The 27,966-nt window shown below is 36.3% G+C and overlaps 1 protein-coding gene across 4 annotated transcripts in view; it reads right to left on the reverse strand.

Moving 5' to 3' along the window:
* LOC142980625 (uncharacterized) overlaps positions 1-27,966 on the reverse strand; it is a 224,501-nt gene that overhangs the window by 39,892 nt on the left and 156,643 nt on the right. For all 4 annotated transcript variants that reach the window (XM_076126115.1, XM_076126114.1, XM_076126113.1 and 1 more), the window contains 5 exons: positions 22,310-22,410; positions 20,923-20,997; positions 18,993-19,034; positions 18,820-18,915; positions 15,117-15,174 (listed from right to left, as the gene is read on the reverse strand). In XM_076126115.1, coding sequence (XP_075982230.1) covers positions 15,117-15,174; positions 18,820-18,915; positions 18,993-19,034; positions 20,923-20,997; positions 22,310-22,410 — 372 coding nt within the window. The remainder of the gene's footprint in view (positions 1-15,116; positions 15,175-18,819; positions 18,916-18,992; positions 19,035-20,922; positions 20,998-22,309; positions 22,411-27,966) is intronic.

A 27,966-nucleotide genomic window follows, 5' to 3' on the forward strand; every position in this document is an offset into this window, starting at 1 on the left:
TAAACGGCGAACTTTGTACCGCACAAAACAAACACGGCACCCGAGCTCTCACCTGATAAATTATTACAACAATTTAATAACAAAGTGATCCACATTATCATCAACGCTCATCTACAATAGAGGGTTGTTCTCGCATGAATACAGCGCCGAAATCACTACCCTAAAATTAATATCACGCTGGAAAATTAAACGGTCCGCTTCTACAGAGCTTCGGGCTCTAATTCATATGCATATCTAACTTAGCCACATTGGCACTGACCCTCGCACACAAACTGCCAAATGAGATACGACTTAGCGGAATCGCCCACCAGTGACGGAGTAAGCTACTACAATCGGTCGGGTAATACAATTCCCCTTCAATAGTTTAATGTGTGTAACGCGGACAAGTAAAAATGTTAATTGTTTATTCTCAACTAGCGTGTTTGCGTTGGCCAGTTGACTTTATTGTGTTACGCGCGCAAATTCACCTTGCGCCCCTCATCCGGTGTGTCGCAGGGGATGGGGCAAGGTCGGCTCAAACTTCACCGAGCGCCCTAACGCGCAAATTATATAAATTATAATAGCTTTTAATATCGTAACTGTATATCGTGAGAAAAAGGGTTCAAAGACGACATCAACCCATTGATCGGGATTAAACTTAGTAGATGACTTACAAACTCAGTAAATGGGCCACGTGTAAATTTAAATAAGGGCTCGACCCGAAAATTCCTGCTAAAAACTTGAAACAAAGCCGTTGTGGATCCCTAAGTTGAATCAAAGGGCTATAAATCACGGGAACAATCAATACAAGAGTCGGTTTGATCCCACTGACTAAACTCTTGTGCGAGTGGACACACTCAGTTGCGATAAAGTTCCGCTCACGTAAACGCTCAATCAAACTAAGATTGAAATGTCAAATAAAAATATTATAAGTGAGAGTGATATGACAACACAATTGGCAATTACCTCACGATGAGGTAAACACGTTTAACATACGTCACACGGTATGTGTGCACATGTGAGCAAACATTTTAAAAATTCCATCTATGGTAAGTTGTGAACCGCAAGCGTTTAAAGCCGTGGCAGAAATCACCTAAAAAGCGGAGCAGTGACAAACTCGAACAAGAAAAAAAAATTAGCTCTCAACCGGGAAGCGGAAAGTGCGACGCTTCGCCTTCAGCTTTCAGACGCCATTATTTCATCCGGTATTAACTCGGGGAATATTTCGCAACACCCAACATCTTTTTAATGCGGAATAAAACTTGACGACGATACTGTAGAGTTCAATTTTCATCGAGATCACATTGTTTTTACAGGAGTTTAGTTCGACGGCGCGGTCGACGGCGACTCACTTCTGTTACCGACGATACGGTGTGTTATTGAATCGTAGATAAACTGTGTAGTTGAGACGTTTTATTTATCGTCTGTGTAAAGATGACAGGTCCTTGTGGATGCCAAATCGTCTTTCATATTAGAGCTTACTGAGATTGTGCACGAGTTTATAGTTTTGATTGTGGTGAATTTTCCATGAGATCGACGTCGTTGGCGGTCGGTGCATGCAAGTTAAGCCAGTTAAGCCTCGGCTCGGCGCAACCCTTTGTGGACGTTGGTATATAATGTGTGTCTAAACACGCCTTTAAATATTGATTGAACCGTTCAAGTGGCACACTGTCAGCAGAGAGTAGAGGGTGTTTTAATTCACAAATACCATTTGTGACAGGCCTGTAGACAAGTTTGCGAGTGGGCCCTTGGCCTTAGTGTGACAATAAAGCAGCACGAGAGATGGATAGATAGGATGTAAAAACGTTAGCGAGTATGGACATTGCGTAACCGAATGATCGTCGGCCGTCAAGCCAGAGGAAGTGTATGGCGGGCGGGGTCGGCCATACGCGTACTGCATTTTAATGCCGTGTCCCGTATAGCCCGTATTCCGAGACCTCACACCCCTACTATTGCAATACGATCACAATTCAAACACGTACCACTCATAACTCTTTTGTCTGTGTGCTGTGAGCTGGAAAAAATGTGCGTGAGCTATTTTTCATAACCTAAGTTGTACGTCTCGAGAAGTCGAGACTAGACGTCGTAATTGCTATAGATCTGTGTCAAACAAATCAACCCATTTCGATTTCTATTAAACCACAAACACAAAGAAAACATCGGTATGTTTTGCCACAATCCATAATCGAAAACATGATTTGTTCCAATTTGAATATGAAAATCCTTCTAATACCAGTCAAAACTTAGAATTTAATCTTTTTCTGACACGAAATTAATGTTGATTTAGTTACGGAAAACTGGAATACGGGCACAATCGAGACTGGCGCCCTAGTTTCGTTTTTATTTCACTTGTAAGACGTTCTCAGACTTGCGTATTATAAATATAATGTTTAGTATCATCCAATGTAAAATATACGTCATAAATGACGTCGTAATCCATGTTGAATGTAAAATAGAAGGCAGAAATGCTTCGTACAATGCTTTTCAAAACTATATTGGAATATATTTGTGTGGGTGTCAGAAATTGTAGCATGCTTTTTAACGCATCAATGTTAATGCAACATGATATCGAAAAAAAAAAACACGAATCCGCGTCGTATAAGTCGAAAACCCATAGTTGCATCCCACTCACATTTCTATAGTCGTTTTATCACCCAGTCACCCACCTATAAAACATAACATGGTATGGTGGTGAGCGCGCACCTTCCGGAATTCACCTCTTCAATCCCTTTGTTCCCAAGATTCGGCGAAATGACACACACGCTGCTCTCGTTCCACCTTATTTATTAAACACTCTGTTTGCTCCGACAAACTTTACCGTTATTCTCATAGTAAACGATAAACAAACAGATAAATTGGCAAGTAATTCAGGACAACATCGCTTAGGTACGTATGTTTATATCCTTCGGCCCCGTAATAAATACTTCGATTCAAATAAAAAATGTATCCAAATTGATTCAATTCCGTCGAGGATATAAATGAACTCTGTTATTGCTAAAGAATTAAGCTGTCGATAAATTTCGCATTTGACAGGCGACGGTCCAACCTTGGATTTATGTTGCAAATGCCTCATCTTCGGGTGAGATTAGAGGATATTGTGACGAAGAAACGTTTACACTTCGTTAAGGTTCCGAGGTGGCACGCGGCTGAGAGTGAAACGGAAATTGTTAGCCGCCACCTACTTTAAATATTGCCGGTTTCCATTGAGCAGGCCGACGATGCTGCGGCCGATATAGTCTAAATCGGTGCACATCAATACACTACTAGTAGTGCTATCAGTAGTAAACTAGTGTCTGCTCTACAAATAGATGTAGCTACGTTAGCGTATAACGTAGTAGCGCGTAGTATGGGCGTCACGGCCGAGGCCGGGGGTGGGACGCCGAGCGCCCGCCCGCTCCCTCCCCACACCCTCGCAGCCCTCACTACCTATGGCCACGATAGATGGCGCCCCGAGATTAAATTGGCATATCGGATACACGATTTATTTCGCTCACCGATCTAAATGAAACATTACTCCTTCGAGTGAAATAAAAAAATAAAGTCAACTAGTGTCTACATAAAATGTTATATCACTTATCGTCGAGTAATAGATTCTCTTTAGAGATAGTGGAATCCTTCAATTTCCCGTCGGCGCGTCTCGATTGGAGCGAGTTGGAGTGTATCGGAGACTCGCCTTCAAACCGTACTTTTCTTTAACTTCTCAATTCTCCGCAAGACGGGGTAGCGATGCGAACTATTCCCGACTACGTACGCTAATATATTATTTATTGGAAGATGGTCGGCTCTGTTTATTCCGCATGCATCGGGTTCACTGTCAAATTCTCACGTTACCTTCGCACAAATGCGCGGCACGTGCGAGACGTAATTGAACGTCACAATATTTTGCACAACTTAAAGGAGTTTTTTAAAAACAAATACTCATTTGTGCCACTCAAATATGCAAACAACGTTGCAGATGTTAATATAAGCCGGCGCGAATGTAAAATTAACTGAACTCGCTGGATTTTTATTTGAATGCGCTATCATTTGCATAAGTACCAATAATAATGATATGCTCGTAAAGCAGAAAGTAAGAAGGCGACCGACTGCGTCGGAAACTGTACGCGTTAATTAAAAGTTGCACAAGATAACACAACTTTGTTATTGAATAAATAAAACGTCCATTTAAATGTCTGCGGAGGGAAATGAACAAATCCAGTCGGTGAGGGAATCGTCGCCTTTCTAGCGGTAGCAGGCGAGCCAGATGAAATCTTCATCCGCGACTGTCCCGCGGCTTCGGCTCCAACTTATCGCACAGATTAATAACTGAATCGGTCTCGGAGATCGATACGCAATAAGATACACGACGACTGATAGCCGATATAACAATGTGTTTGTACTGCACTCCACGAGGTTGTAGTAGAATAACAATGTCAAATCTTAGAGTGAACAAGAACGACACAATTTGTTCAAGCATACAGAAACTCATAGTAATTTGAAGGCGTGTATGCAAGTCGTAGCGTGATATCGCGATCCGAGAACAACGAGATACCGAGGTTAAATCCCGGTGGTATCCCGCCAAATATTGGTAAACAGCCGCAAATGAAATCCCACCGACTGTGTACCGACTGAAACTCTAAATTGTTTCAGCGCTCCCGCCCGCTTTATAACAATGAATCAGTCAATTTGAAAAGTTAAACCGGCAATTTTTACAATCCATTATGCTCCTCGATGTCGGAGAGTAGACCTTTTTGTTTCAACTGTTATAACCGACATAAAGATGAGTAAACGAGAATAGATCAGTCGGATATTTGATGCAAATGTTTGATGTACTAATACAAATGAAATCATATTTCCATAACTGAGTTACGGATTATTTTTATGTAATTGTGTTTTGAAATCATCATTGATGCGTGCTTAACTGGTAGTTTGTATTAGTTGAAACTAGATGGCGTTAGTTACATCAAACTTAAGCTTTTAATAACAGGAAACTTTACATAAAAGTATTAGTTATTCTATAATATTCTATATGCTTTTATGGAGGTAATAAATGTGTATTATCAATTGCAATAGGTGTTAATAGTATAGATGGAGTGCCGTGATTGTAAATAAAAGTGATAGGGGATAGATTAGAATGATAAATGCTATCTACATGTTTGTTGATAGTCACGTTTACACTCGATGTTTAGTTTACATAGAATATTTATTTATTTACTTATATAAGAATATTGACCATTTAAGCCATTCATTTATTTAAACTATGCTAAATGATACAAAAATATACATAATATACAAAAAATAAGAACATGAGAAGTTGTTTACTTTATATCAGTTGTATAGATATAAGGTTGAAAGGTTGTATTGCGTACTGAAATGTATCTTGATTTCATCTAAATCGGGTCAGAAGTTTTGTCGAAAAATCTGACAGATAGACATACAAACTGATTACATAAACCTTAAATTCGTTTATATAGAACTTGCTACACATTATAATCCTAATTTTGACAAACGAGTTCTTTAGTAAGTGTAGTTTTACGGTAAATCTAGTAAATTGATTCTAGTCAGTACTTTTGGAGGCCGGCCAGTAATTCCCGAGATTTTTCTTAAACATGAGCTAATACGAAGACGTTTAAAGTATGTATTATACTCAATACAAGTATTCGCATGAATAAAACAAGTAAACGTACCATTCAAATGATTGTTTATCGTCACGAAATAACAGTTTGCAAGTTTAACAGTTTCCAATGTAAATATTTGCGTTTTTATACATTCTACAGTAGCAATCGCGTAATGTCACGACATGTGTGCTCTGTCTCTTTCACCCACGATTGTTTTACTACTTAGGTGGTCTAAGCAGAAGGCCTACTCTTATTTTCAAAAGCTTTTATTTCCATGGGACTAGTTGACATTGTTAATGCCAAATTCCGTGGGTATATTACACCTTCATGTAAACGTTCGGGTAGAACAGGCGCGATATTACGTATTTACTATAAATACATACATAATATCACGTCTTTTTCCTATAGGTTAGGCAGACACCAAAGAACGCTTGTTACGATCCTTACTAATTTCCGATTCCCTTCATCTACGTATGAAATTTGTCATTATTCTTGCTTAAAAACATAGATCAGAATGTGACGAGAAAATTGCATTGAATGTTGAATTATCCTAGTTGACCTTCAAGTACTACCGATAAAGAGTTTTCAACTTAAATTCCAGGTAGAAACATTATTAACGTTCTTCGAAATGCGTTTGAGCTGCGGTCTTTTCGTGGTATTCAAAATATCAACGATAGAACGTGGGTGTATCAATACACATACGCCCACACGGTCAGGAAAAATAGCCATGATTGCTGTCAGTCATGCTGTTATATGTAAACAATGTAAGTAATGCTATATTTCAGGAAGGCCATAACTTTTTGAAATACAGTCACTTCGTAAAATTAAACTAAAATAAAGCTATTTTGAAATGAAATTTGACGTGTTTTGCAAAAACAAGAAATGTCACTAGCTTTTTCAGTTATATCACTGACAAAGAAATTATTGTTTACATACTACATGGGGTCTAAAACTCCTACATTCTGCTATTAACAATATCAGTCCCATAGAATAGGACCAACCCTGTTCATCAAACCTAGGTGACTTATATTTGTTCTAATTTATATTCTTGTATAAATAAGAAAAGATATGTTGTATATTTCTTTATTGTGTGACGTCACACTTCAGTCCACAAGTACGTACCCTCTATAAATATACACCTTTTTTTAAATTCTAAACTTTACCAAATTTTAATTAAAAACTGCACCCGTAACCTTAAAATATAACTCCAATTCCGTTTTACACGTTCCTTAGTACATAATATTGTACATAATTATACTCAGCAAAGTCATTGATGATCACCGTCGTCTCCGCACATACAAACACGTGTTCCGCATGTATAATTAACTTATGTTTTCCTTCCAAGTGTTTCCCTGCTTATACATTTAAATGTATATTAAACTTTATGATACGCTTACGGTAAAGTTGCGAGGTTTTTTTAAGAAGCTAATAATGTTTCAAGAATGTAATGGAAACTCGTTATTATTCTGATGTTGTAAAGTGATTTGTTTTTTTGTGTAAATTTGTCTGTTGTCTTATGGAGGTACAAAAGTGTAACCAATTGCAAGTGTGTAACCTATTTTCATTATTGAGCCAAAAAATTACGCTATAAAGTCTTATATTCAGAAACGTTTTTTTCTGGCAATATGGAAAATATAATAGATTGTATCTTTAAATTTACACTCAATACGAGATAATGACTTGAATAATAAAACCCACACAATCGCGTAATTGTCTTTTTTCTACAAACAAGAAAAATTAAATAGTAAACAAATGGCTTAAGATTTATCTAAACGACATCTACAGACCAAAGTACAGGACAATGGAAAAACAATTCTTGGCATTTCCCACTACATCACGGCAGAAATTGTATAAAATTGCGATTGTGATTACAACTCACTATATAATTAGTAGGGGAAAAGTCTGAGTTACTACTTGCACGTAATCTTGTACCACCACATTAAATATTCAAGTGCAATATAATATCGATGAAGCGATTGAAAATTCCAAACTTCAACACTCTTGGAGCGAGTGAACAGGTCGAGTTTCAAACTTTACATTATAAAGTCCCATTAAACCGTAGAGCATTGTACTACTCGACTGCTAAAGAAACGTGACACCGCAAAAAAATCATACAAAAATTGTGAAATATCAAAGCAAGTTTTCGACTTGAGTTTTCAACAACAAATAATTGCTTAATTGAAAAAGTTCGCGATCACGTTAAGGAAATTATGAGCACAATTTCTTAATGTTTGTATTTTGAGCGAAGGGTTACGACTTACGATTAGGTGTTTTTCAACATTACTTCACCATTAACATCGCTTTTAATGATGAAACATGTAGATGGTGATTTTTCCACTGCCTGAGTTTTAACAATGAAGTTATATTCAATAAAATATCGGAATGACAAATCAGTTCTCTATACTTTACGACAGACAAAAGCGACAGTCAATCAAAAAACATACACAACAAAAATCCTCTCGTATTTTTTCCCACAGAAAGTCATCACAATTTAAACTATAAAAGCTTTATGAAACGCCAACAAAAATACAAAAAGCGTATTGTTTTGAAACGTAATCTAACCCTTTGCCGCGACGAGTATAAAAACGTCCGTTTAGTCCCTTTTCTATTATGTCGCTTAGTACTCACGGTTCCTAACGGTTTCCTTTGGTGCTTCGACATGAAGACTAATGCCATGTTTAATGGACATGTTAAATTATGCAAGTAACAAAGTAGACAGGAATAAATACATTAGAAATGGACAGAAACTCGACACGTGGTGGTGGCGATTATGCAAGAGCTCGCGTGAGATATTAATTATAATTCTGATGTTCACAGACTTGTATCCGTGAGTGGATGAAAGGATATTGGAATGTATGTACCGTTGATGCTTTGTTACTAAGAGCACCACAGTGAGGTTTTGTTTTAAAGTAGTTACTCAGCTGCAGAATTCGAAGAAATTCGAGGTAGTTTTGCCGTGTACATTTCATATCTTACGTGCGGCAAGAATCTGTTACAGATAGTTTAATAAATCTTGCAGACGTACCGTATGCTCGAGTCTCTTAGCAATAGAATGCGAGATGTTCAGTTGATGAAGATTCATATTCCTATTACAACTACTGCTTTATTGGCAATGAGAGAATTCGCTATGGCCTGCCATGTATCAAAACGATTGCTTGTTTCCTGCATGTAGCAATTTTATAATCAGCAAGATCAATAAACGTTCGAGAATGGTTAGCGTTCAATAATAACTTTATTACGAGTGATAACTAGCCTACGTTCTCGTTACTAAGTCGCGGACTTATCAATTAATTGTGAATCGATTACCGCGGAACACCATGCGAGTATTGATTAATATTTAATTACTCGTCTACTTCATTAATGAGCGGAGCCGCGGAGGGAAGTTAGATCGTAACTATACGAAAGCTCTTTATTTGGCGTACGGATTTAGTAGTTGAGTGTAACATGTTGAACAGCCGTCGGTCGGGCTGCATGTCGGCATCCCAACTACCTAGTTATAACGGCAGGATTAATTGCATGCTTCACATTGAGAACATTGTTTTGATTGAGCGTGAGATTAATTGAGGCGAGAGCGATATCGGGGTAAGGACAGAACGCAATTATACGGAATACTTGGAGATTTCGCGATAGAACATCGGTAAACAGTGAAAACATAAACATTGTTATTTTAGGCGCGGTGCCAGGATTAGACGGTTCACGAGTCAACACGAAGGTGTCGCCAATATTGCGTGTTTATTTATTATTCACGTCGAGTTCTGCTTGTCCGATGAGGAAAAAGAGAGTGGCGGCACATAATGTTTAGATACATTATTCACTCGTTACTTTTACTGTATTAACAATAGAATGGATAATGACAAGTGAGATATTGCTGCCAGCTTTCTACCGTTATGGGTTTTTAACATATTACTGTGCTAATCTCAGAGGAGTAAGCCGATTAGCAAGCTTTAAACTAGATCATACTATTAATGTCTATCAAAGAGCATATGAGCCACGAATCGTATACTTGACTAGAATGTTTAATAAAACTGTCCTAGCAAGATGACTATCAGTTGTACAGTTGAATAAAAAGATAAATTGGCATCGAAACACCGCAAATCAAAAGCAATTCATAAGCAAATAACGTAACAAGATAATAGCTATTGTCATATTAAACGCGTAGCGAGTTTAATCACATAATGGTTTGTTATTTATTGCACACTAACAACACGTACCAATAAAAGCTACACCTTTTCAATGACCTAAATACTGATTTATTTATCAGTACTGAACCCTGAACATAACTCATAGGGGCGATGGGGGGAGGCATGGGTAAAAAGGGGGGAGAAACGGAAGATGCGAACAGGAACGGTTTTACGATTCGACAATCGTAAAACTTGGAAAACAATTCTGTTGAATACGTTATATTAGAAAGTAAATCGTGTTATCATATATTTTTTGGGAGGTGTTTTTGTTTTATATTTTATAGAAATACACATTATTATAATATACGACAGCAAGAATATACACGAGTTTGAGACAATATTATTCTTCTGTATGTCCGGTTAACTTATATGGATAAATTTTCATTTTTGTTTTCGCTCATTTCCTTTTACTTGATGCATTGGATAGTTTATACGAAACTTATCCATAACCCGTAAAGCTGGCTCATATAGTTATTATACTGGCAGCATAAGTAAGTATATTTACAAATAATATAAACCACAATATATTATTATGACATACATTCTCACTACATCTTTCTAAAAATAAACGAATAAACAAGAGTTTTATCAACAAAAACATTTTATAATACGGCAGTCTAGGTAATCAGTGGAACGTGTAAGCCCTATTTCATAAAGCCAGCACATCAAAGCCTTCAGTGTCCAGATAATGGCAATTTTGGTCGCCGGCTTACGAAATAAATAGCACTATGGCTCGTAAATGCGTCGTCAACGGCAAATATTAGTTTCTCGATACATAATAGAGGTTCAAAGTAATCTATCTTAATTATGCTAACGTTTTCGTTTCGTTATTTCGACTTTGATCATTGATGTGGGAATTAGAATCGTTTGAATGGAGTCAAATTGTTACCAGGGATTGAAGCCGTGATAGACTGTCCAATAGATAAAGTGGCAGCCAATCTTAAACCAGTTAAAATTAGGCTTATTTATTTTATACTTATACAGAGACGTCTGAATATCAATTTATTGAAATTTAACAAATACTTTAATTTCCAAAATTATAGACTCCGAAACCTGAAGATCTGCCATGACTCTAGAATTTATTAAGGTTACAAAACTTAAATACAAGTTTTTATTATAAAATTTAACAGTTATATTATAGTTTCGTTAGTATTTTCTCAACCTGAAAACCATTCCGTAGCTGCGTAGGAGAGCTCAACCACGATATAATGTACTTAATTTTTCAGTAACAAATTGGTTTTTCAGTTGACAATGAACGTAATCGTTATGAACGTGATTTATTTTATTTAATGACTCCCGTGTCGATTGCCGTGGGTGTTTTATTTATTAAATTAAAATATTCATCAACTATCGAAAATTTACCGTTGTAAATAATTGTCTCTTTGGTTTATTTGTGCCATTTATCAACTACCGGCTTTCAGCAAACAATTATTATTATAAAAACAATACATAAATTACTTATTTTGAATTTCCAATCTGTGTTTAATGAGCTCTATAAATAAATCCAAGATTAATTGGGTTTACATTCAAACAAAGATATACAAAAATAAGCCGACAAGTTTTTTACTTATGTACACTAAATATAATCTCTAAACGTATTTTCTTAAAGTTCATTTTTACTATTCCATGTCGAACATTGAAAAGGCGGGATAATTCTTAGTAAGCAAAAAGACAGAATATATTGGACTAAAGTGTACTTCACGAAAATCTCGAATAATAAGGAAATAATTCAAATAAGATATCGACCACATGTGTCTTGGGTATTGAGGCAATAGGCGTGAAAGTTTCACTTACAAATACGAATGAAAATGCGTAGAAAAATTAACCTACCGTTCAATATAAATCAACGATCATTGGCATACACAAATAACTGTATTTCAAACCTTTATAATATCAATATGAAATTATTAATGTAGCTCCTCTATCAACATTTATGATTGTCAAACACGATGGCATTCATTCACCCATACAATTTACGCTTCAATCAAACATAGTTAGAATTATAATAACAGGCTATCAAATAAATTTGTTATTTACAGTCCTAAACATAGCACAATTATTGTCTATGTTTATTTCAGTCAATTCCATAGAGTACAGAACCAACGTGCCCCAACTATTTAAGTTGACCCGAATCGTTTCGTACTCAGACAATAAAAAGCCGTACGAGTTTGCGAAAATAAAAAATCTATTTTAGAACCTTTCAATTTGCAGACAGAAAAGGAAGGTTTAGTCGGTTTTCATTGAATAAAAAAAAGAAATCTAATTCGCGAAACTGACTCCCGTTCGTGTCACAGACAGGCCTACACCGATTCGCATCGGATGCGACGGGCCCTCTATCCATACCTAAGGACTATAGCACATGCGACGCGTTTAGGGGATTTTGAATCGCCAAATCGCGCGTTTAAGCGATCGGGTCAATATTGTTTGTAGCGTCAAAACCGCGAGATGGGGCGATTGTATTTTTGTTATAGTTTCAGCAACGATTTGACAGTATCTGGGTTTTGTACGTGTGCGAATTAAAAATCCCAATGGAGAATGCTAAAAGTATTCTGTATGCATTCATGTGAAATTTGTTCAACCATTTATTCATCCCTTTGATATTTTAATTAAACAATCTAGTTATATTTAACTTATTTACGTTATTAAAACAGCTAGTTGTCAGCTTTCGAGAACAAATGGCAAGTTATAAAAGCCCTCAATTTACCGCAACGAAACTTTATGAACTAATCCTATTAAAGTATCATAGTTTTGAACGTTCTTTACGTTCGGTGTAAATGAATGAGTTTCAATAAAAAATGCACTTAAGAATAAATTGTTTTTCTTGTTCATGAAAAAGTTTGAAGGCAGCCATTATTTTCGTAAATCAATTTGCGAATTATTTATTTATTTATAAATTATACGATACTCTATAAAATTTACAAAGTAATATTTAAAACGCAATACGGCTATCGTTGTTTATTAAAAAATCTAAGTTGTTATTTACAAAATGCTCGTTATCGCGTACGAACTCACAAACCGTACGATTTTAATCTGCACTTCGCATTTTTTGTTTTACTTTTCGTGGTAGATTCACGAGTCGCGGCCGCTCTGGCAGGTGATGCGACTACTGTGAGCACCGAGGATTATAAAACAGTGTCGATTTAACTTTAATTTGAATACTGCGAAGGTAGACTATAAAATAGCGCACATCTAGTTACCGGTCGCCTTTGAGTGTTTGTGGCTCGTCTAGGGCAATAAATGTAAGCGACAGCGCGGAGGTTGCTCAAAAAGATTTTTAAAATTCCATCGCAGCTGCGAACTAGAACGTTTTTATGTCATTATCGCGTGCACCCGCTATAACGATATAAGAATGGAGTGTTATAACATAAAACGAATACGCTAACGTAATACACCACTTTCTAAACAATTTAGTTTATTGACGTACAATTAAATGCGAGATAAAGATGCTACGGTCGACACGATAATTGCCGTAAGCCTGCAATCATGTAGCCACTAGTTATAAAGTTCGAACATTAAACATTAATTATGTGTATATAATAGCACAAATGAGTTACAAAAGCAGTAGAAATTACATTGAAACGATTCCGGTTATGTCCAGTTCGCTCATATTCATTATTATTCAGTTAGCAAGCGCAAATATTTTCGCTTGCAGTCTTGTTTTACGAGCGTTCGTCTATGTGTGCGTGTGTATATGTGTGCAGTTTGCACGTTAATGTTTTGTGCTTTTTTTCACAATTTATTTATTCACGTCGCCGACAGGTGGCGCTGCCGGGCGATCTGTGCCCGCGATACGTGTAAACTGGCTCTTAATATTTCATTCCACATTTTATTTAGGTGCAGTCAACCTTAAAGTGAACGCCTACGTATTGTTTTAGGGGGGCACAATTTCAGCGTTCAACAATGCTGTACATTGTACTTTATTTCATTTCAACATTAAGTTTCGTTGACTTTGCTCATATAATTAACAAGTCAAATCTTTTGCGTCTTATTTGCACAACAAATAAATGCGCTGGAAGTTTTTCTCGGTAGTTTTAAAAGTAAGTTGGTTGGAGTTATGAGCCAATTAGCGGGCAGCTAGGATGAAATAGTTTTATTTTAATCGAGGGGCGACATTTTAGGCATAGTTGGCCGAAGGTGGGGCGAGTAAGTAGCCGAGGTTATCTCTACAATAAACAAGCTCTTGTATGCGCCTTAACGCCTCGTCTTATATAAGTACAGAGTATCTAAAGACGTCCTTTTATATACACACCGACATTTTTTCCACCATCAATCAGCGTTTTCGGATTCACTCGTTCTCGCCCGGGATTTGGGGTGAATATTTATTTGTCTCATTTCTGTGTATCTTGCAAACATTATGTGCTTATACGGAGATGTTGTCAAATTGTGCGTGTATTGTATAGCAATCATAGTGTAAAATTGAATAGCGCATAATTTATTAAGACTTCAATTCTTTACACTAAAAGAGATTTATATTTCAAATCTAACTTTATTGACTTTACAATAGAAAAATAAAGACCATGAGATTGTTTGCAAATCTTTAGTCCTTACATCGTTACTAAATACCACTTACTCGCAATTATTTTCAATGCTGTATAATATAAATATATAAACACAAATACTTTAAGTCTTTTCGTAAAACATTTTACTTCGGACCTATCCCCAGTAGCTTGTACAAGCATAAAAAGGTATTCAAAGTGTACAAATATTTCAGTGAAAACGTCACTTCAACCGCACAAAGGAAAATCCGTCATAAAATAAAATACATGTTATTTATAGAGTAAACAGGAAAAATGGCACTTAAATACGCCGTGTTCGGAATTACAGATAATTTTAATAGACTCAATGCACTTGAATATGCGACTCAGTGGAGATATTACCTTGGTTTTTAATGAACCCTGATAATATTTATCTATCCTCTACATTTTAAAGACAGCGGAATATTTTTTACGCTTTGTATATATTTTACATAGTTGTAGTGTATCCAGTATGTAATAGTACATAGATAAACTGCTGCGCATGAGCATGACTTGTCCTAGGACACTCACTGTTATCAAAAATCTATTAAAATACAATATGGGATTTACACAGGTCGATTTCGCTATACGACTAGTAGATTCAGAAATTGCTTGCTATTCCACATGTCTGTACTGTAAAATCATTCCACTTAGAGTGCGTGTTAAATCTTAATCTAAGTATATGAAGATGCGCAACTTTTGAAATTGTTTTTACCACTCATCCGTTTATTCTCTTAAAAATATAGTAAATACTTAAAAAACACTGGCTGGAGACTCCATTAACGTGATAGATACGTAATTTTAAAATACATATATACAGTTGTATGTATTATGACGTCACTTACCGGGTTTAGCAAGGGGAGCTTTGAGATCGTTGGATGCCAACTGAGGGTTTTCTTGAACCTGAAAATGATACATCAAATCAATTTCCTTTCTGTCCATATGATACATTTGATAACGGCTGTTCAAAAGAAAGAAAAATATTAATTTTGTTTTAACTAGCTTCTACCCACGACTTCGTCCGCAAGAAAAGATTTCATCATTTTGGGATAATCAGTATCAGGCTATAAGCTATCAGTATTCCAAATTTTATTTAAATCCATCAATTAGTTTTTCCGTGCAAGAGTAACATACATACATCCTCCATTCTTACAAATTTTCGCATTTACAATATTAGTAGGATACTGACGTTTATGATTGTCAAAGGCGTTGAGTGTTATTATTACCGGTACGGATTTTTACGTAGAAGTGTTTCTTTGAAACTATTAAGTTTATAGTACTGTTAATTAAGAAGTGTTTATGACCAAACTGTTTTACGGGCATTGAAATACTTCCTGCCTTACTAATAACTTCAGTAAACGTCGCGCAGGTTTGATTTACGAGTATATAGTGTTATTATGTCTATTTTACTCACTTAATTTGCATTTAAACAATGATTTTAGCAAAGAAATCAATTTCTTTAGAGCATATATTTAGTAGAATATTTTGCCCTTCTATTGTATCGATATTACATGAAAATTACCATCTGCATTCTGTTTTATGAACATCATAATTTCTATCACTACACTATCGATCACACCACACTACCAAGTGTGCGTGATCCGTAGTGTATCCGACTGCTAACAACCATGTCCCGGGTTGGAATGCCGGGTTGTGCAAAGTCCTATTGCTCTGTTCTATTAGAATATTTCTCAATAGTAGCCCATAGGCTCGCCTCCTATTTCATAGGACTATTGTTAATAGCGAACCGTGGGTGTGTTTCATACTCCTGTCTCCTCCTTTGGGTATAACAGGCGTGATACTATGTATGTAAAAATAGTACAACGTTTAGTAAAGTACGATGTATTACTTCACGTGACGTTCTACTTTAACTGTCATAGGAAAGCTATTGCTCAAACCTAGGGTACCTACATAACGTGGCGACTGACCGACATTTTCTTATTACGCAACCGTTTTCTGTTTATTGAGCGTAATTTCTTCCTAGTAACATAGATTGAGGACTAAGTGTAACCCCTTTTGCTTTTTATAATAACGTTACTAAACGGTAAGCAACGTTGGCGCGGCATGCCTAACGATGGGTGATCTCTATGGTGCAATTGAGATTAGAGTATCCGCGCTTCGAAATACTTTTAGTTCAACAACTTAGTAGAGAGCCTTATATGCATCCCTCATGACTGGCAATAGTATACAAAATTCAGAATTTAAAATATCAGTGACCGTAGACTTAAGCAGCTGACGGTGGCCTGGTTGATGCAGCTACTTTTTTTTTAAATACACAAAATGATGCACACCATGGCTCTTTTCTAAATTATCGGACTATATTAATAGTGGAAACCGATTGTTTTTACTTCAAATAACAGTCGATAAGTTTTGCCTATAGGTAGCTAAAAAACCTTTGTTATAAAGTTGAAGCATCACTAATCGCACGAAACAAATCATTGTGGTCTAATATACTGGAATAAAAGTTGCCACGCGTTCAAAGGATAATCTACCAAAATCTATTTATAAAAATATGATATACACTAAACGATATAGTGTAACAGGCTCGATCATATATCTTTGGCATATACGCCGAAAAATGTTCCCAATTTTATTATTCTATCAAAAACTACCAAACTCTCGACCTTATTTTCTTAACAATAAGGTTGGTTATCGTGTGAGTTTGTCAGTACATTAAGGCATTTCTCTTTTAATAAAATTAATATTTTTTATCGCCGTGATGAGGATTATACCATACGTTTCGACAGTATTTCTGTCTGTTATAACCTTTGAGCCTATTCGGGACATTATATTTACGTTTCAGCGTTTCAGGATTAAAATGTTTATTTGCGAATAGTTATGCTAACATTTATTGTCTGTGTAAACTAAACTTTGGGTAATTTATTCCCAAAAAATGGAGAGAACTTCGAAATAAATAAATCAGCTTGGTTTCCACCACAGATGTTTTCATACATTAGTTATCACTTAATCTAGTACCTAGATAGGATATTTGACGCTAATTCATAAGCCTTGTGGTCATTAAATTATGGTAATTAAATAGTAATTCTTAGAGTGCCATAAAAGATTAGAAGTACTTGGGATAGGGATTGCGAATCACATAACCAATCCCACGAATCCTGACCGATCAACGCTGATATTAAAAGTAATCCTATTATTGTAAGCCTATCTTGTAAGATATTACACCTACAGAAGTATAGAAATTATTGATGATGTTTGTTACTTATTGTTAAAGGCAACTCCTGTACTAAAAATTGCTTTTGTGTCGCGGGAAGTTTTACAAAATTGAACAAATACAAACAAACAATTGCCTGACTGACTGACTGAACTAAAATAATGTTTTCTTTTTGTACAATACCTATATTTTTTATTGACATATTAAAATTCATAGTAATCTTACAAATAAGTACTGAAGGTAAGTACATATTTTTTGGTGCTATAGACATAATTCAATTTTCCCAATCAGTTTCAAAGATCTCAAAAACCTAGATCTACTATCTCCATATTCCAAGGCCTTCAAAAGAGCAGCATCAGCTCCACATTCACTTAACAACAGCCTCAGGTAGATATCAAAGCGACACATCAATTGTGTTTTGTCACCATAAATCAAGTCGGGACGTATTTTTCGCGCGCACTCGACTCGCGATACGAAGTATGCTTACACAGACGTTTCGAACGAGAAATTTACATTTATTTACAATAATTATTCGGCGTTTCCGACAGTTGGCAATTGTGTTTTACTTTTATACGAGTTTTAAGAGGCAATGTGATTTTACATAATTCATTGTTATACATATCTATAGTACGGACATATTCATAAATATAAATATGTTTTTCAAATATAAATACATAAATGGTTAACTTAAACTATGTCCAACAAAATCGCTTATGCATTTTGTCTACCAGAATGAACAATGAAATACATTCTCGGGTTTACTATAGTGTGATGTCGATGTCATATAGCCTTCCTCATTAAAGTGCCTTTCAAACACAAAACAGACTTCAAATCCGACTTTTTTATCGACAAGATAACTTCAAACAAAAATCTATTCTACCTTATTATATTAGTATCGATTATAGTTAGTCGCTGTTGCCATGACAACGGTCCTTAAAGTACGTTTAAATCGCAAGTGTCGCAATCGTTTTAAGTTTCATGGTACGGTGTAAGCGATAACTTTTTCACTTGTTGTAACAAATAGCACGGAGTAGACTATACGTTACTGTCTGCATATTTTTTTCAGAAAAAGTATTAGGGTTAAATTCTTTTATAGTAACAACGGAATAAAATAGAATAAACTTTAGAATGTTGTCTATAATCTTAAATAGTTGTATGGTTATATAGGGGATTAATGCGTTCAAGCATTGACAGACAATCGATTTAATTTTACTTGATTGACGTTTCGAACAAGCTTTAAACTATCCGATCGATTATACCTATACTCATCAGAAACTGCAAAACAAAACAATTACAAAAAGGCACATTCAACTTTGAAGGCAAAAGCCATACTTTTTTTAAATTTCGTAATTTAATATTATAAATACAATGTTTACCTTTTTTAAGTAAGGGTTGTAGATGTATTTGTTGTCAACTTCTTTTCTCGGCGTTGCTGCTATGCCGTCCAGGGGCTTTGGTAAAGTCTTCATCTCCTACAAACATACATACAAATGAGAACTGATCCTTAATGTTACTATTTAGAAAACTTCAGCTTGATTCAAGATCTTACCTTTAAAATACTTTCTATTTGCGGTTGACTATCTATAGCATTCTGTAAAGAAAAAATAACAAATTAAAATCATATACTTTAACTCATATTTTAATAACAGTATAATAAAAGATTTTAAAACGCTCGAAACTCTTCATCATTGTCAGCGACACACAAAAGACTACAATAATTGCCGCAGATTTCATATAGAATAAAATTTCTGAGCTCAAACCGCAAGGGAAAAAATGTAGGCGACACGGGGACCAACAAAATATGACGTCACTTAATGTGCCTGTAAACGGTTCGCTCTTTCGCGCTTCGTTATTTATTGTGGGTGTACAGGAGCGGTGGTGAGCGAGCCACGCCGCGTGACGAGATAAGGCTCGTAAACCATTGGACAAATTTGCAGAATAAAACTACTTTTACGAGAATACATGACGCCTCCTTAGCGAAGCGGGCGATTAAAATTTAGGGCCCGTTTACGGCCGCCTATGACGTATGATTTACGACTTTTAAGGCAATAAATGTATTGTATTGTTGTCGAAGGAATTTGAAGACCTTACATATTCAATCTGCGCATACGACTGGATGCTTTTATTCTACGAAGTGGGAAATCTTTGTGATTGAGGTTTGAGCTTCGTGTGGACAAACATAAGAAAGGTATTTAGTTTTGCATCAGACGGAGAAGAATTAAAAGAAATACACATAGTAAATGTATACCACAACAATAATAAATAAGATAATATAACCAAGAAGAAAGAAACTGTACTAAAAAATACACGTATTGTTTATAAAGAGAAATTCGAAGAGGACTCCGTCCAGCAGTGGGCATTGAAAAGTGGGTAGCGAGACAAGACTACACAAGATGGAAACAACGACACAAGACATATTCTTCTCTCTTTCTTCATCCCACAGCTGAACAAAGGCCTCTTCCTACGTTCCAGACCTTTCGGTCTTGAATGAGGACCATATCTTGTCCAGCCTTCATCTGCTGGTGCAGTCTTCCCATCAGGTTATAAATTATTGTAAAATACTTACTTGGTCATCTCCTTTCTATAACAGTTCTTTGGTACACGGGTATTTTAGTGACATTTATACATTCATGCTTAGCAGGGGTGATCGGAACAGATCAGAATAAGGAACATTGAGATATTGGGGAGATCACCATCAAGGCATGCAAAGACATTGACCGTAGAAATAAAAACATTGAAACAAGTACAAATGTTGGATATTTGTATTTAACATAACACATTTGAAGATTGAACATTGAACTATAAAAACATAACCTTGCAAAAAATGGATTTGTATTTGAAAATGATCAAAATGGCGATTTTACGACGACTGAATTCCCTTTTAAAAATTGGATTATAATATCCTGAAAAAGGTGTATGTAGCCTTTAAATTTCCATCGACTAGTAAAGTGGTATAAATATCAATTAATATCTTTCAATGGAGTTGTAAGGCGTACTTTTTTGCGGGTTCGCACCCACTTGTTGACCTTCCAACGAACACCTATTTAACACCTACATGCCAAACACCTAGACGGTATGTGTAGGAGTTCTATAGTCCCATTACAACCATGAAAGTGGGATGCGAATTCGGGTTACAGACATGTCGTATTGCCTTAATTACAGGAACATATCTTTAGCGTAAAGGAATATAGTATTCTGTATACAAAAGAAATAAGTTCTCTTTTGAAATTATTGAAGTTATTTGTGATAGTTGTTTATTAAATTCAGATTGGATATTCTTTGTGAAGGTATCGTGAGAATACGTCGGACATTTTGGAAAACGTATTTTGTATAGTAAACTTTAACGGTAAAAAATAACCAATGAGAGCGATTTTAAGATAGATTTCTTTTCTTTTTCAGGGTATTTCCATTCCCATTTTTAGGTATGTGCTTAAACATCAAACATTAATCCCATTCCTTATTTGTTGAGTGAGTCTTACCTGTGGTTGAATTCCGTTTGGTATCCGAAGTGGCGGCGGCCGATGTAGAGGCCCCGTGGAACCTGACCCATCGTTCTGAAAGATGTATATTATTAGAATAGGCCTTATTATCTCTATACAAGGTGGTATCAATACACTTGCATTTCATAAGGTATTTTTGAATATAGATGCAGTATATAGTAGGGGTAAGCTTCTTGTTCATTATAACCTCAATATAAAACTTCAATAAAATTTAGCGTGACCCGGGAATCGAATTCGGATCCTGCTATACATGTACATTACTTGCTCCATAGTAACAGATCAAACATTCACACCTTTACTTTCTGTTCACGTACTTCTAATACAAATATTAGGTTTTCGCTTTGAGGTACATTTTATCATTTGATCGTAAGTTAAGTGTACGCTTTTCACGTATTTGATTACATCTTTGGAGCTGTGAGATTGTGTCACTTTTCAAAGCAGAAGACACTTTAGCAAACAAGATATTGGATTCTTAAAATGCTGCCCAGTGGTCATAATATAATTTTTAAACATGGTTTAATAGTAAGATATATGTAAAATGTGTAGAAAATTATGCAAAATTCCTCCATCGTCGTCAAAACGTTACAACAATACAAACACAATCAATGAGAGCAAGTCCCCTGATTTACAAAGTTGCCGACATTCGCCGTATCAAATGTATTCTGGCATTCATCAACATACATGTAACAACTTCTCCCGAGTGATCGAACTTCGTGGCGCCGTTTTGGACTTAACTACATTAAACTTAATTACAATGTACGCCCGATGAATAATTCACACAGGAATTAACTAGTCCAAGATGTGGCTCTGTTACGCCATGAAGAGCTACAAATGAGACGTGAAAAGGCCAGTCACGCATCGGGTGACCCCTTTAATCACTACCCACAACATTATTACCCCTTTTAACACGTCTCTGCCTTCTTAACACACAAACAAATACTTAACACAAACCAATTTTAATAATAAAACCTGTTTCTAAACACCAGAGGATCCAAAACTCGCAAAAAGTTGTGTCGTCACCGGCCCAGTTGAGCATATTTTAGCAGCACCAAAGCGATTCAGCACAAAAGATGGTGTTGCGCGAGTTCGCAAGCAAATTTAAAAGTTTCATGAAAAGACCACATTTTCCTCGTTGATATTGCTTTGTAAAGCATACACCGTAACAATAAACACCATTGTGCGCCGATAAGCTCACAGTTATAACGAAATTTCTCTCGATTCACACAACCTGCGCAATAAGGCGACGAGGATATCTGTGTGCTCGTTTACAAGCGAGACACGTGTCTGTTATTATTTATCATAACCTCAGACGGCGGAGGAGGAGCGACCATGTTTGTGTACTCATTGAGCAAATCCGTTTTTTTACCTTGTTGTGAGACATGTGGGGGCGTTGGTGGTGGACGCGCACGCCGTTCTGCGGGGCGTGCGCCGGCTTCTTGAACTCGCTCTCCCGCCGCGACGGAGGACCTGTCGACAATACACACACGGCGTCAGTATAATGCATACAACGCATCATTATGTACCACCACGAACTAGGACGTAGATGTTATCCAGCTAATCATATGCGACGAGCGCACTCGTACCACTCATGTGCCGGCGAGGCAGTTTTTCTTAAGGGAACATTTAGCTAACGCCGGCCACACCTCGTCTCCTGGGAGAAACTAAGTAATTATTGTTTGGTGTCAACGTTTACGAGCACGCCCTGAGATTTTTATGGATTAATAAAAGAGCGACATCACCTTAGTGTGGCAAGTCTCGAAATCATAAGGCACTTTAACTCCCGTATAACTAAAAGAAGGGGGAGGAGGTTGCCACCCCGGCGGCCACCCCCCGGGACTCTCGAGAGGGGAATCTCGGCTAGGTGTTTAGCTGGTTTATGGAGATTGCGATCAGGACAAAGGAGTCCAAGTTACGACGCCTAGATTGCGCGCTGATCCATATAGTCCCCTCTAAATAGATAGCTACCTTACCTTTTTCTATCAGAGAATTATGGAATAAGTTTTATAGAGACTGCGTTATGTGTGAATTAATAACATGAGGTAGGATATAAATAGATCAGACTGTTCAAAATGGTTGTTACAAATAGCGTTAATTAAATTTCTGAAATAGCTACAGCTGAATACTCCCAAATTGTGAGTAAGTTAATATTACGCGTAATTCCGCACATTTACATTAGCCGAATTAGTTGATACGCCTATATTTAGAGTTTGGCAAAACGGCGAACGAACGTTGACCCGTAACAAGGTAATGATCGGAAATTATAAGGGCTCCATATCATAATGATATCACGAAGGAAAGTTTTGAGGCTGGGACAGAACCGGATAATCCGATCAGAGTGAATGATTAACATAATGGGTAACTAATGTATTTCTATTTTAGATTTATGATAAAAATAGAATTTTACGTAGAAAGAGGTGTTCAAAATTCAGGTCATCTTAATAAAACCTTCAGTATCAAACAAAGGAAACAGAAAAAGAAGAAACAAGTAGCGGCTGCACGTTTCTTATAAAATTCCCGACATATCTTCCCATAATCTTCGTAATGCAATTTCATTTATCGTCCAATAAATAGGGTCATTTGGTGCGGCAAGCAGCGCGGGTGCATTCTCGTCCAATCAAAGACACGCACGTTTGTAATACTAACATGTGATTGGACAATTTACTATTCCCATTACTACTTGCGGTCGCGACTGCTAATGCGTATCTAACAAGATCCGATCATAACTGAATCTTATTGGAAATGCACTTAGGACTTCTGGGAAGACACCGTGTGAAAAATTGTAAAGTATGGACAGTCTGAGACAATTTGCTGAGAACTTTATGTTTCATCAGCCATCAACAAATACCCTATTTTTGTACTGATTTTGAAGCAGTAACAGCAACAAAAATAACCTTTGAAAGAAAAAGTCTAATATTAATTTATACTTATCTTTTACGATTTCATATACTTGTAGTACGCAACTATTGTTATTTTTACTTAAGATAATGCCCATAGTCTCAAGAACTGACCTAATACCGTAAGCATGAACAAACGATTTACTCGTAGTCAACCATTAACCACTGAGCATTAGTATGTAATTTAAACAAAAACGTGACGAGCAATGTTCTAGTGAATTACATAACAATACACTTCTACATATTTACCATCTAAAAACTAATTTTACGCATTTCAGACATGCCAATTCTGACAAATCGGACATACCACTGCGAATTGGGTAGTATATTTGTATCAGTGCAAAAATAAATCACTCAAAACCATTTTATCAGTTGGAAAACTTTTATTCAATATTGAAAGAGTCGCGTAACTAAATCGGAAGCAATCATCTGTCGACAAAAGGTGACGGGCATACAATAAAGAAAGACCACCAACGGCCGCCTCGATTCCAATACTCAGTAAGGACCTCCGCATACTGTAGAAACTTTTTGTTGTTCGCGTTCTCGCGTTTTAGTCGCGTAACCATACTTGTTTGGCGTTCAATCGCTCGTCACCTCTATTGGTGGGTATCAGTGGTTTGAAATGCTCGATTAGCCAGCAAAAAGTGGTTGGTGTGCTTAGCCTGCTAATGTGTGAATACCGTTACTTGTAAGAACTTTCATTGTCGTGAATTTTCTTGCAGAATTTATTTCATTTATTTGTCAAATTACTAAGTAATATAAGGTTTTGTACCAAATAAATCGGTTAACTTTACATACGAATTTGAATGAGAGCTAAAGACTCGATCCGTTCTGATATCTACAAGAAAACTACAGATCTTGGGACAAAGACCTCGTCCTATCGTATGATTCAATTACTGCAGCAATCACAAACCCATACTTTATCAAAATGAGTAAGTTTTTATGCGAAAATACAATTCTTAGTAGATTAGATTACACTATTTATTACGGCAATGCATTCTTTTAAAATATCACGACAGAACACCTGTGCGAATGTTATATATTATCTTGATTATAATTTTATGTGTATTAGTTGTATGAGACATGTAGCAGGTGAATGAATGAGCTATTTTAAAGTAAAAAGATTAAGAATGTGACAGCTGGCTTCTCTGATTGTCAGTGCTGCCACAGTGGAAACGTAAAACAGAGAGTTAACTTCGTATTGATATTGCGATTGACAATCTTTCATACATGTTTAAAGGCTTACGTATGCCTTGATTTGAACGCAGAATTTGTAGAGATATTCAGGCAGTGTTGTTGCAACAGTTTTTTTTAACTCATTACTGTCCCCTGCTGGGCAAGGGTCTCCTCCCAAATGAGGCCTCGAATCCTCCACACTAGCCAAGTGCTTATGCCTATAAGCTTATTGGGTATTTATCAACAATATCAATACGCTCTTAAGACAGCAACCTCCTTCTTCATGAGCTATAGGCGGTTTTTTTCATTTAAAGGTAGTGTTCTGGAACATAAAACCCACTGTCTCATACATTCTGTGTCAATGCATCGTAGGGTAGTTTAATGTGCGGCGGCGCGGGCGGCGGGGCCAGAACAATGGGCAGTGCTGGCCAATGACGCGCACCTGCGGCCGTTGACACGCGCGCGGCGCAACGCACACGCACCGCACCGTTTCAGCACTAATTACACACGTTACTGATCTTTTTATAACTGTTATTGTTTAACATGATTTCGGTATACATTGATTTATTTTATATAGACAGTTACATTCTACAGTACAGACACATAGACGTAACAATATACTTAAACATTATTAAACATATTATATGTCTACCGTTAAAGTAATTTGGACTCAAGAAGCTTTGGTCATCAGTTTTGATTTTGGGGACTCGATATCAATATATTGTAATGCAGTGGGTGTTAAAAGAGATTGAAAATTAAAGGTTATAATACCTTATTTGTTTACCCGACGTTTCGATCGAATTGCGTCGATCGTGGTCATCGTAAATTCGCATTAAATAATCGCCTAGTTTTAAGATATAAAAACAGTATACATTATAAGAGCAGGAATTAACGATATTAAACGCTGACGATGTATAATCAACTTGCGTTAAATAAATAACCAGAGGTGGAGGTTAATGTCATGGAAGATTGGATAACGATGTTATTTAAAATAAGTAAGGAAAAACTTAACAAAAATATTATAAAAATGCACTTTTTTATTATTTTGTTACACATTAATTATGAACGAAAACCAGATTTTTTGTTATTTTAATTATTAGACGATATCATGAATAAAATCAAAGTACGTATATTAAATTGAACATATTTTGTTTTTAATGGATTATAGTCTAAAAACAAAGCTGTGTGTACTTGTAATGGGCATTCATATCAGAATTGTATATTATTGCATGTTACCTACAAATGTTGTTATATTTGCTGTTGGTATACCAATAAATAAATAAATAAATAAAAAGCCTTGGAAGTGCATTAAAAAATGTAAACTAAAAATTAACAAATCGCTTAAAAGTATCATGTAAATAAAAAGCTGTATAAACCGTAATATTATTCATTAAAGCTATAGCAGTTTATATTAAGTTGGTGTACGTTATCCGACGTTGGATAGCTGATAATGTTTATACCGCACCGCTCGCTTTGGACATAATTGAATATTAAAAACGTTAACATACTCTGCGTAATTTATCGCAACAATTTGCATGTTTATAGATTCCAACGTGTCACATTTCATCGCGACAGCTGTTCGACTGATTGTTTTGTTTGATAACGTTGTTCAACAAGAGGTTACATTCAAAGGTATTAGAATAACAAATAGATTTATGAGTGTGATTGTAAGATGTGTTGACGTATGGGTGAAAGGTTACTACTTATCTGTTTTACTGTGATTTTTAAAGCCGCTTTGTTATGTAAAGCAATCTAAAAAGAATATAATAATCGCGCTCATAAGCAAACGTAATCTTATGTATCTCATCAAATACAACAGCGTACAAGACCATAAGAGATTCCTATAATCATAAACATTGTAGTAAAGGTCCTTGTAGAAACGAAAATGATGAGTCAAATGCCGGGCACGCGTCGCCTTTGTTTGTCGCGAGGTCGGTTCTACCGCGAAACGTAAGTTAAGCGGGTCAATGCGAACCGACGACACATCCCGAGGCCCTTCCCTTCGCTATAAGGAAGTTAATAACATTTATTCAACGCAGCACATATAATACACACGATTTATAAAAGTACCTCTTAGACACATCGCGCGACGTGCCAGCTTCCGCCTCATACTCGCATATTGAACAACTCTGACCTTTGCGTAAAAAAAACTATTTATCATAACTTTCTATATTGAATAACAAAACATTCGTGATTGTTGCCTTCCAATACGAATTGTTCGAAACATTTGCATACTTTTCTCACTGAATAGACAACCAATTCTAGCTTTGAAGTACTCATGAAAATAGTTTCAGAATTGAACAACAACACACGTATACCTAAACCGATTATCTGAAAAACAGATAACATTTTACTTAGAGCCGTGTCGAACGTTTAAGGTAAACGAGAATCGCTCTGTCATTATGAGTTTACGATTCATATTTATTACGACACAAAACGAAGAATCGTTGAAGAACTCGTTGCTATAAAACAAGAGGCTTGAAGTCTCGAGCAGACATTTTTATAAGTTTTCTATGCGAGTACATTGCGAGTGGCGTGGTGCGCCGGTGCCAGTATTTTGTATGCAGACGACCGACTGCATAAACAGAGTGAATACACTCGACAACAACGCACACACTAACAATCACCTACCTCCGATACAAAGGAATCGTGCACTCGCTGAAAATTTGCGAGATTAGAACAACACCAGCACGGCAAACTATGACAAACGATCTATCACTCCTAATAACATGGAATTTGCGTTCGTCACGTACACAAAGAAAACAATGCTTCAGTAATACGTGAACGACGCATTCGCTCACTCGGTTACCACAAATTATGTTAAACTAGTAGACAAAAAGTTGTCGACAGACATAATCCAACTAGCAAAACCAATCATAAGTGTGATGTATATCAATTGCGTCCAGCAAACGGATTAAATGAGTTAGAAAAGAACATTTTCGAAGCAACTTTT

Source organism: Anticarsia gemmatalis, chromosome 18 (assembly GCF_050436995.1).
Source record: "Anticarsia gemmatalis isolate Benzon Research Colony breed Stoneville strain chromosome 18, ilAntGemm2 primary, whole genome shotgun sequence".
Lineage (NCBI taxonomy): Eukaryota > Metazoa > Arthropoda > Insecta > Lepidoptera > Erebidae > Anticarsia > Anticarsia gemmatalis.